Raw genomic sequence first — 11,492 nt, forward strand, 5'->3', positions numbered from 1 at the left:
CTGTCCCTCAGGGTCTGTACTGGGACCAGTACTAATATTTTCATCAATGGCACAGTGGGAAGCTTACAGATGGTTCCAAGCTGTGTGGTACACTTGGCACACCCAGGGGATGGGATGGCACCCAGGGAGACCTGGAAAAGCTCAGGAGGTGGGCCTGTGGGAAACTCATGAGGTTCAACAGAGCCAAGCACAAGGTGCTGCACCTGTGTCAGGGCTGGGGGATAAACAGACCTTGGGCAGCCCTGCTGAGAAGGACTTGGGAGAACTGGCTGATGAAAAGTTGGACCTGGTTCAGCTATATGCATTTGCAGCCCAAAATACAATCACATTCTGAGCTGCATCAACAGAAGTGTGGCCAGCAGGTGAAGGGAGAGGATTCTGCCCCTCTACTCTACTCTCATGAGGATTGCATCCAGCTCTGGGGCCTTCAGCATAAGAAAGGTGTGGCCATACGGCAGAGAGGAGGCCACAAAGAGGTCCAGAGGGCTGGAGCAGCCCTGGGATTGGTCAGCCTGGAGAAGTGAAGGCTCTGGGAAGACCTTACAGCTGCCTCCCAGGAGTTAAGGAGGGTTTATCAGTGAGATCAGGATAAACTTTTTAGCAGGGCTTGTCACAATAGGACAAGGGGTAATGGTTTTAAACTAAAAGAAGATAAATCTGGACTAGTTATAAGGAATATGGATTTTTTTTTATTATGAGGATGAAGAAACACTGACACAGGTTGCCAGAGAGGTGGCAAATGCCCCATGCTTGGAAACACTCAAGGTCAAGGCTGAGAGGAACCTGATCTCATTGAAGATGTACCTGCATATTGCAATGCACTTTTATTTAAAGATGAGCTTTAAAGGTCCTTTACAATCAAAAGTGCTCTGTGATTGTAAGATTCAAATTTAAAAACAAAGTGTAAAACTAGAGGGAAACAAGATGCCTTTGATTTGCTCTTTTGACATCAAAATATGAATCTGGAAAAACATTTCTAAAGCTGAGAGCTGACAACTTCCAAAAGAGCACAACAGCCAAAATTTCTAAGAAAAATATGTTGCAGCACTCCAAAAGTGGATCACATGGACATAGGCTTTTAACCAGCATGTGAGTATGCCAATCAGCAGAACTCACCTCCAAAAATTCTGAATCAAAAGCTCTTCCCCAGCTCAATACGCACACTAAGCAGTGTAGAATCACAGAATCATTAAGGCTGGAGAAGACCTCTAAGATTATCGAGTCCAACCATCATCCTAACTCTTTTCACTACTACACCAGGTCTCCAAGTGCCATGTCACATGTTTTTTGAACAACTCCAGGGATGGGGATTCTATTACTTCCTTTGGCAGACTGTTCCAGTGCTTAGCAACCCTTTAAGTGAAGAATTTTTTCCTCATATTCATTTTAAACCTCCCCTAGCACACCTTGAAGTCATTTTTTCTCACCCTGTTGCTTTTTCTTCAGAAGATGGCAAGCTTTTAGTCTGGAGATTCAACATGCATGTAAACATACACATACCTCTTTTCAGGTGTTTTGCAGAATATCCATTCCACAGAGGCCTGGGGGTAGCTCTCAGATATACACTCGACAGAATCTGATTTTTCCCTTTTCCTGAAATAGGGTTTGGCTGGTTTTTCTGACAAAAAATCATGCAAATGTTTAAGAAAGCTGAAATAATTTTGAAACTGTGTTTTGATCATTTTGTAGCACATAAAGTTACAGAGTTGTGATTTGTTTCAGGAGTTTCAACGCTGAGGGAACAGAAAATTATTTACCACTAGGCATATTGTAGGTTGGTCTCATGAGCTTTTCAGCCTTGATTGCTAAATGTACAGCTTCCCAGTACCAAAGGCCTGCCTCTGTATGCCAGGAGCTAATCCTGAGACTGATACTGAAAGGTGTTAATTTGCTGTGGTTGCTATTCATTTCAGTGGGATTCATTCATTTCACAGGAGCACCTGTGATTTTGAAATCACATCCTAAGCCCATCCTTTGGTGGAGTATCTGTCGAGACTACAAAACCTGTACACAAAATGGGATTTGCTCAGTCATATCAGACACATGATGGAAACAAGAAGGGTGATAATGACTTCTGATAACTAGCAAACTTCTCTACCCTGCATCTGTAACCCAGAGGGAAATGATTCCTAGACAATTCCCAGCACCCTGAACCTCTCAGGTACAGACCTGGACTAGGAACAAAAACGTTCATGTATTAAAACTGTTAAAGGTTTGGTTCAAAATGAAAAGCACTAAGTCCAGTTTTAAGTCATCTTTTAATTAAATTGCAGCTGCCACATAAAAAAGTGATTTCTTTCCTCAGTCGTACTTCCACTATGGGCAAGGTGATGCACTAATGTGAAAGTAATACTCATGGCTTTATAATTTCTTTCCTCATTTATATCCTATAGGAGAGGCCTAAGAGGTGTTTTTTACCTACAGAGATTCACATCCAAGTTGAAGGGTTCATATCTATCCTGAAGGGCTTTGTAAGAGATGTGATTATGACATTAAATTCACAGGAGCAAAGAGAAAGCAGTCCAAGCAATTGATACAGAAAAGACCTTTACGGACATTGTTTCAAACTATTCTTGCTTGCACATGTAATAACACTTTTTACCTAATTGATACAGCAATGGAAATTCTTAATTAAATATTTAATACCTTGTCCCCTCAATGAGGCTGTTAAAATTATAATTGAGGCACGCAGTAAGCTTTCAAATTAAAAAAGGAGAGATTAGAGGTGACTTTTCTGACACCAGAGAGAGAAAAAAAAGTTGAACAGAAGAAATACTTTAAAAACAAATAAAGAGAAAAACAATTGTTGGTTAGCCACAGTTTATTAAAATCAAGGCAACTAATAGCGCTTGTTAAGTCTGGAAGGTTCCCTACTCTTTTAGCTGTTTGGATTGAGGTTTTGCCTTTGAAATTTCTTTTTGTAATTTTAAATTTTGTCTTTAAATTTGTCCCTTTCCAGACAAAATAATATTATCTTTCTATTCTGCTAAAAAATCGTGTCACCATGTATCTTTATGGGGTTTTTTTGAGATGTTTTTGGACACCCTCAGAAACAGAAGCTTGCACTTTGTTGCAGCTGTTGCCTTTGCATCAGAGATGTCTCTTGTGTGAGCCTTGAGAAAACTCAATCAGATCCCCTCCCTCTGGGAGCCTTTCAAACAGTTGCACCTCCCAGGTGCTCTCTCATGAGCATTTAACAGCATGTAAAACCTCAGCTTCTCGAGCACGCTTGTGTTGAGCAGCTGCGGAACCGATGGGCTGTGCTTTAAAAGATAATGAACAAACCAAAGCTGGCATTGAGAAGAAGGACCCGTTCTTTTCCCTTTCCTCAGTGTACCTCTTGCCACCTACAGAACTGTAAAAGGAAAAGCAGTGAGATAAGTGAGAGACCCAGCAGCAGGCACAAGTGGAAAAGGAGCAGTGGGTCAAAGTGTGACCAGAATATAAAAGGGACATCCTGAGCTGGTCCAGATTATAATCCAGCCAGCAACACCAAGAATAAATGGGTTAAAATGAAAGAAAAAAATCTAGCCCACGAGCCTTGAAAGCACAAAAAAAGCCACCATCCGTTTCTCCCTTTTGACGCAGAGGGGAATTTCTCACAGGGGAGAAGAAGGCTTCTGCACATTTACATCTTTATTTGTTCATTTGCATGTTTTATTGACTAGAGAAAGCTGGCTCTCACATAGTTTGTGGTTCTGACTTCAGCCTCTGAAGACAGCTCCAAGTACTATGCTAATCTGGGAAGATGCTTGAAGTGCAGCACATGAAAGCTTCATTGCTTTGACTGAACTTGAGCCCCTGCCCTTGAACATATTGATGGAATGACCCCTTTCACGTAAGCATACTTACTTCGGATGAGAATAGGCACAACTACTGTGTAATTGCCAGTTTTACTTGTGACCAAGAGGGTGTATTTTCCAGCTTGCCTTTCTTTTATTTGGGAAAAAGCCAAAGATGTAATATATCTATAAAACAGAAAGTAAGGTTGTATTTGTCACACTAATATGAAGAAGGTGATGTACAGCACACACTATTAAATTATTGTCATACGATGCTTATTTTAAAATGTTCTTGGTTTTAAGATCCACATATGCACATTGATGTAAGTGACAATCAGTAACGTGCTGCTGGGTGACAACAGTTAAAGATTAAGAGATGAAAAAGATAATGTATAACATGAAATCAAACACAGGCACAGTCACAGAAAACATTCAATTTGCATTCTAAAAGAAAAGATCTCTTAAAGGATCTTTGATCCACTACATCCCTTGACTTACCTATTCTCTGAGTCGAAAGAAAGTTTACAGGCTTTGCTCTTTTTAAAGAACCAAAAGCATGAAATGATATTTGAAATGTTCATTGTTATTCTTAATTCAATATCTTCAAATAAATTTACTTCCACATTTTTAATTGTATGGTAGATGTTCTCTGTTCCTTGAGAATTCAAGTAACACCCAAGATCTTCCAAAATATCAGAAACCTGTAATGCAGGAGGACAGACTATTGGTATTTATTAACAGTTAGCTTAATTTGCTTTTTTTTGCATTCAAATGCTTTTAAAGGATGCTCTTTCTTTTCATTTCCACCATCCAACTTATTAATAAATATGTTGAGTTCTACTGCATGAGGAAACTCTATAGGGATCCTGTTGAATCAGTCAATTCTATTCTCTAGACAGGCACAGACCATGAAACAACCTTAGCCAGAGCCATGATAATTTCATTTAGTGATACAGGTTATTCTTTGCACTTGATTTTGTTTCCTTTTATTTAGAGCCATAGGGAGACACAGAACTATAATAAAACCTTTCTGTTTGCGACTTGGATGCAAAGGTAGGGTCAGAATGTTGGGTTTATTTTAGCATCTCACTGCTTGTCACTGCATCATCTGGTTAGGTTGCTCCTCAACTCCTTGGGGGCTTTACTGGGTAAGAAACATTTGGGCTGGATGCTGTCATATGTTTCATTTCCTCACCCCTGTGTACAGCTAAAGGAGAATTGCAAACAGAAACAGAATCTTCCATAGTAATTCTGAAAGCCACCAACGAATTAATGAGTTTCTAAGGTTAGCTGCCAGCAAAAGGTGGCAAGTAAGTAGCTCCATCTGAAGAGGAGCCCTAAATATGTCCATTGCTTTGTTGGGTGAATTTTATCCAGCAAGTTTATGAAAGTACAGAGTTCATTGCATCCCCATTTTGCTTGTTTGGTTGGTTCTTCTCATGTTTTTATCCTTTTTCCTTTCTCTTGACCTGAGAAGTACCTAGAAATAACAGCCATATTCTGCCTTATCAGAATATCCAGCAATATTCAGGCAAGCTGATATAAGACAACATCAAGATGTTAATTAAAAAGCCAGTTTTAGAGAAACTGGTACTTAACTATACACCTATTCAAAGCATGAATTTTCAGATATATATCCCTCCAACCTTCTGTAGTCATATTTGGTATAACCCTAGTGGTTTTGACTGTGATGTCCTCACATTCTAAAGGTTTAGGGTGTTGTAAGTTCCTGGGAAGGTATTTCTGGAATGGATAGAAACATTTTATAAGCAACTTGTTCTCTGTTATATCACCTTAGGAGATGCTGATGTCTCTGGTGCTCCTGAACCTTCATCCTTCTGGCTGATAAATCCACACATGATCTCAGATGTATTTTGAGTCATTGTTGAAGTGAAAGCAACTGCTGTCATAACAAAAACTGCAAGACAGAAATAGAAAACATATGCAATAAAGTCTCTGCTATGGGATAGCAATTTTAGCTAAAATACAACAAAACTGTAGAAAGATTACTTTTTAGAAAAAAAAAATAAAGCCAAACTGAATATGCAGACATACTGTATGAATTTGTTAACTCTGCATTTGTGTTTTGAAGCTGAGTGGAAGCTCTATTTGGAGAACCTTTCCAAAGCACAGGCACATCACACTTTACAAGGATGCCCCATAATGCTGCAGAGAAAGCCTAAAGACAAAAGCCTCTATATGTTATAGAGGCTCCTTTAGAGACAACATAACCAAACACAGATGCTCTCTCGCACTTCTCTTTTGCATCCTTGCATTGAAAACACCAAACCCTGCAGCACAGCTCAGCGTTTGCCTGCTGTGAGATGGAGGATGATGATGCACCTTCCTTCCCTCAGAAGAGAAAGACAAGGACTGGGAAAATGGAGAACTGCCTACTGTAGGAGAACAGGCTTGAAAACATCTAAGGAGCCTGGAGGTGAACAATTGCATGGGACCTGGAGAGGCAAAGGAAGTGGGTAAACCCCTATCCATCATGTTTGAGAAGGTCTGTTAGTCCTGTGAAATTCCCACTGATAGGAAAAGGGAAAATATAAGTCCCCTTTTCAGAGGGGAAAAAAAAAGACCTGGGGTACTACACGACAGGCAGTCTCGGTGTCTGTGGAGATCATGGAGCAGATCCCCCTAGAAACCATGAGAAGGCACATGGAAAATAAGGAGGTGATTGGTGACAGCCAACATGACTTCACTAAGGGCAAATGGCACCTGGCAAATCTGGTGGCCTTCTCTTACTGTCTTACAGCTTTGGTGTGTGAGGGAAGAGAGACTGACATCATTCATTTGGACTTGTGCAAAGAATTGGTCACTGTCCTGCATGAAACTTTGTGTCTAAACTGGAGAGATGCGGATTTAACAGAGGGATCAGTCAGTGGATAAGGAGTTGGCTGGATGGTCAGTGGTCTGATGTCCCAGCAGAGAGCAGTGATGAGTGGTATTCCTGAGGGTCAGAATTTGACCAATAGGGTTTAACATCTTTATCAATGATATGGACAGTGGGATCAAGTGCACCCTCAGCAAGTTTGCTGACGACACCAAGCTGTGTGCTGCGGTCAGCATACTGGAGAGAAGGGATTCCATCCAGAGAGACCTGGGTTGGCTTAAGGGGTAAGCCTGTGGGAACCTCATGGTGTTGAATAAGGCCAAGTGCAGGGTGCTGCACTGGGTCAGAGCAATCCCAAGCACAAACACAGGCTGAGTGGAACATGGATTGAGGGCAGCCCTGGGCAGAAGGACTCAGGAGTGTTGGTGGATGAGAAGCTCAGCATGAGCTTGCAGTGTACACATGCAGCACAGGAGCCAACTTCATCCTGGGGTGCATCCAAAGCAGTGTGGGCAGCAGGTCAAGGGAGGAGATTCCGCCCCTCTGCTCTGCTCTTGTGAGACCCCACCTGGAGTGCTGTGTTCAGCTCTGCAGTACAGAACGACATGGAGTCATTGGAACATGCCCAGAGGAAGGCAACAAAGATTATCAGAGGTCAGAATGACATCTCCTATGGAGACAGGCTGAGAGATTTGGGGCTGTTTAGCCTGGAGAAGAGAAGGCTCTGGGGAGGCCTTTCAGCACCTTGCAGATACCTGAAGGGGGCTAGAAGAGAGCTGAAGGGAATGTTTTACAAGGGCAAGTAGTGATAGCACAAGGGGGAATGTTTAAACTGTAAGACGACATGTTTAGATTAAATATTAGGAAGAAGATCCTCACGGGGAGGGTATTTAGGCACTGGATGAGGCTGCCCGTAGAAGTTGAGGATGCCCTAAGTGGCAAAAATCCTTTATCTTTATGCATAAAGAGCGGCGAGGGAAAGCTTCTGACTCCTCAAAGGCATCATCTCTCCAGAATGCTTCCTGTAAGTCTTTCTGGAGGGACTGCAGTTTGAAAGATCACCTTTTAGCCTTAAAGGAGCTACAGTAACCATGTACCACCACAAAGCCAAACAGAAGTAAGACTGTACAACTGGCTGGATGAAACATGTCTGATTTCCATTAATTCTCTGAAGCCAACCGTCTACAGCACAAGTAAGCAGTGAATCATAAAACAACATCCATCTTCTGGCAACCCACAGTATCTCTGCCCTCAGGCCTTGGCTTTTTGCTTTGTTTTCTTTCTTTCTTTCTCCCCCTCAGCTCCTGAGATGTTTGCACATAAAGCTTTATGGTGCAGAGTTAAAAGAAGGGAAAAAGGTAAATACATCACAAAGTATTTGAAGAATGAATGTCTCTTTTCAATGAAGGAGCAAAACTGGAAGTAGGAAGAAATGAGTTAGAGTGTTGCCATCTCCTCCTTGCCATTTGTATCTTCTGGAACTGTCTGAGCTGTGAGCTGGCAACATTTTGACAACCTCTTCTCCTTGCCAAAGTGTATTAAGTCTAAGTCCTTCTCATTCAGGCACCCAGCATACCCTTCGTTTTGGTCGCCACCTTTCCACAGCATGCACAGGCAATGGTCTGCTTTGCAGATGTCTGAGTAAAAGCCTGTGTGTTATCCCTATGAAAGATGGATGTGATTTCTTTGTGTAGACATGTATCTCCATCCATTGACTATAAAAATAATGATGGCACGTCTTGAGACAGGGAGTGCCAGAGGGCAGCTGAAAGGCAGGTATGCATTAGGCATCTACACCAAACATGCTGAATTCCTTCCCTCAGTGCGACTCAGGCTTCTAGCTCCCTCCCTAGCCTTTCACCAAGTGCTTCTCTGCTCAGCTTTCTCCACTTCTGTTGGTTTGTTGGCTGATTCTGCTTTTGGCCTTTTCAAAGCAGAGACCATTCACCTGGCTCATGGCCTGGGATTTAGCTGATGGAAACCCATCTAGGTCCTCTAATTTCTAAAACACACCAGCAGAAACCACCTGAAAATATGACCTCAAAACCTCAACTCCTTTGGCTTGCTGAGCATTCCCTTGCTTTATGTTTCTGATTTGTGAATAATTTTAACTTCTGATTGTACACACCAAGTCAGCGTATCCCAACATGGCATTACTACACTTTGATCACGCTGCCTTGTCAGAGGGAGTCCTGAGGACATAGCAGAAAAGGGAAGGGTGTATTTAAACAACAACAGGGAGCAGATTCACAGCAAAAGTGAGACAGCTGTAGCAACCAGACTGTGAGTGAGACATGCAAACAAAGTGTCTGATGAGCTGGAGCTGCATGTGTAAAGGACGTTATGTGGGACTATGCTGGAGGTAGTGAGCACCCTGTCATCCTCATGTGTAAGTGAGAATGGGACTCCTTTTCATGTAAACTGCAACAGCTTGCCACTGCTGTGGTGTACCTTTATTCCTGTGAAGGCTTTTTGGGTAAGGAAGGATGTCTTGAACCTGACATGATTGATTCCAGATGCTTTACAGTGAGAAACAAATGAGTAATATGATAGTAAGAAGTATTTACATGGTACTGAGTAGCCTAAATAGAAAAAGAGAGCATGAATGAACCTTTCAGAAAAAGCAGAATCAAGAAAAGAAGCATTGGGAAAATGGTAATGCTCTGATTTGCTGTCTTAATCTTTCAGCTTCTACCTGGCCTGCTGAAGGGCTCTGTTACAGTCTGCACATCAGTCATCCTCCAAATTAAGAACTGCAGAGACTGAAAGCACTGGGTAAAGAATATCAAATATGTAGCATGCATAATGACATTGTCTATTGCTGAACTAGAGTGAAGCTGAAATGAAAATAAATTGCTGTCTCTGAACAATGTTTGTTTAGGCTTGCTTTCCATCTTCATTATCTTTTTATAGGTTATACAAAAATAAAGGCAGTAGGAGAAGTCCTGTTCTCACTTCAGTCAGACAAACATCTAGTTGCTGTAGACAGAGCCAAGGATTCAAGATGTGTTGGCACATACTTGGGGAAATGCCTGTAAAAGGCAAAAAGGGAGCTCACGTGTTATGGTGTTGACAAGAAAAGCCTGAATCTACTGGAGAGATACCAAACCAAGACGCTCTGTTTAAGCTAGTTCAGCTATCAAATGAATGCAGCTGCTTCCAAAATTTTATTTTCAAATGGGAGGTGACAAAAGTTGCCTGTGGAAAACTGGGAAAACCACTCCAAAGTATGCTGAAAGTCTGAGTTAATCAGAAAGACGATAGCTTAGGAACTGGAGAATTGTGAAAGATGAAAACCTTTCTCTTCATACCAAGGGATGCGTCTTGTTTTTGTGTTCAGCTCAGGGTGCTTAATATTTTACATAGCTGATGGGCCTTTTCTAGACATAGAACAATCTTCCACTCTGCTTTACAGTTCAGAAGATTTACATAAAGCAAATATGATTTGGCACTTATTAGACTTCTGACTGTCCTCTGGGTGACTCTCTGGATCAGCTTTCCAAAATTTTCTTCATGATCATGGGATGTAGATGGACCCTTCCAGTAAAACTGCTGCTATGTCTGTCATGATTTGCCAGAAAAAAACCTTCCAAGTAGTGGCATTAATGAGCTCAATATTAATTCATTAACTTTTTTAAACCCCCACTTTTGCATGTGGTAGCCTTTTTCTCAAATGGCCCCCAGACTGGTGGATCCTGACATGAGAATTGTACTGAATACAAATGTGCTAAAAATCAGAGGGAGGCAGGACAGGTAAAAAGAACTGAAAATAATTCCTACATTTTAACCACATCTCATTCCTCTCCCATTAAACTTTACTTTTGTCCTTCCTCATCTTTTTGCACAGCTTCCTTCCTCAGCATCTTCACCCTTTCAGCTTAAACAACTCCCAGCTCAGAAAAATAGGCACTTTGTGAGTTTGCTCTCATATGATGATAGGGCCAAAGGTGTTGCCCCGTGTTTTGGAGTAATAACCATGTTAGAACTAAATTTAACAAGCAAAGTGGGTGACAAGATGCCTCTGCTGCAGCTCGTGCTAGTTACGACCAGCTGTCATAACACTGGCTGGGGTATGTCTGGGTCAGGAGCAGTCATTTATATGGTTAATGACAGTAAATGTCACGTGAATTGATTTGATTATTCACAGTCGTGTTCAAGCATGGTTGAGATTTGAGGTGGAAAGAAGCCTGTTGAGTGGGATGGCTCTGTGAGGAAGGATTAGAGGAAAGGGACAAGAATCTCTAGACTTGAATCCCTGACCAAGACAGCAGCTAGAAGAGTGGAGCAGGGGAGGTTGTGTGGTTTCGGAAAGAGCTCAGTTCGGGTCTGTGAACCGAGTCAAGAACTAATAATGGGGTCCAACACTGAGGCTACACAACCTCCTGGGATGCCACCGTCACCTGCCAGTCTTGTTTGCCATGGTCTGCAGCCCTTCGCGTGGATTATTTTTCCACCCGCACCTGCCACCTCTCCCACGCCCGCTCGCCCAGCTCCTCTCCAATTTCTGCCGCTCCGGGCAGTTTGTCCCGGGACAGTGTCCGTGCGGTGCCCGCCCGGGGCCACGGGCGCGCAGCAGCGGCGGGGCGAGCGGGCGGCAGGGGGCGCTGCGGCCCCGCACATCCCCCGCATCCCGCACATCCCCCGCATTCCGCACATCCCGCTCATCCCGCACATCCCCCGCATCCCGCACATCCCCCGCATCCCGCACATCCCACACATTCCGCACATCCCGCTCATCCCGCACATCCCCTGCATCCCGCACATCCCGCACATCCCCCACATCCCGCGCATCCCCCACATCCCGCGCATCCCGCACATCCCCTACTTCCCGCACATCCCCCGCATCCCGCACATCCCCCACATCCCGCACA

At 42.9% G+C, this 11,492-nt stretch overlaps 1 protein-coding gene across 1 annotated transcript in view; it reads right to left on the reverse strand.

The window, feature by feature from the left end:
* FLT3 (fms related receptor tyrosine kinase 3) overlaps positions 1 to 7,228 on the reverse strand; it is a 30,598-nt gene extending 23,370 nt beyond the window's left edge. Inside the window, exons 1-5 of the mRNA XM_033051712.1 lie at positions 7,190 to 7,228; positions 5,576 to 5,761; positions 4,281 to 4,483; positions 3,853 to 3,968; positions 1,501 to 1,618 (exon numbers count right to left, since the gene is read on the reverse strand). Coding sequence (XP_032907603.1) covers positions 1,501 to 1,618; positions 3,853 to 3,968; positions 4,281 to 4,483; positions 5,576 to 5,761; positions 7,190 to 7,228 — 662 coding nt within the window. The remainder of the gene's footprint in view (positions 1 to 1,500; positions 1,619 to 3,852; positions 3,969 to 4,280; positions 4,484 to 5,575; positions 5,762 to 7,189) is intronic.
* Between the last annotated feature and the right edge of the window lie 4,264 nt (positions 7,229 to 11,492).

The sequence above is a fragment of the Catharus ustulatus genome, chromosome 2 (genome assembly GCF_009819885.2).
Source record: "Catharus ustulatus isolate bCatUst1 chromosome 2, bCatUst1.pri.v2, whole genome shotgun sequence".
Classification (NCBI taxonomy): domain Eukaryota; kingdom Metazoa; phylum Chordata; class Aves; order Passeriformes; family Turdidae; genus Catharus; species Catharus ustulatus.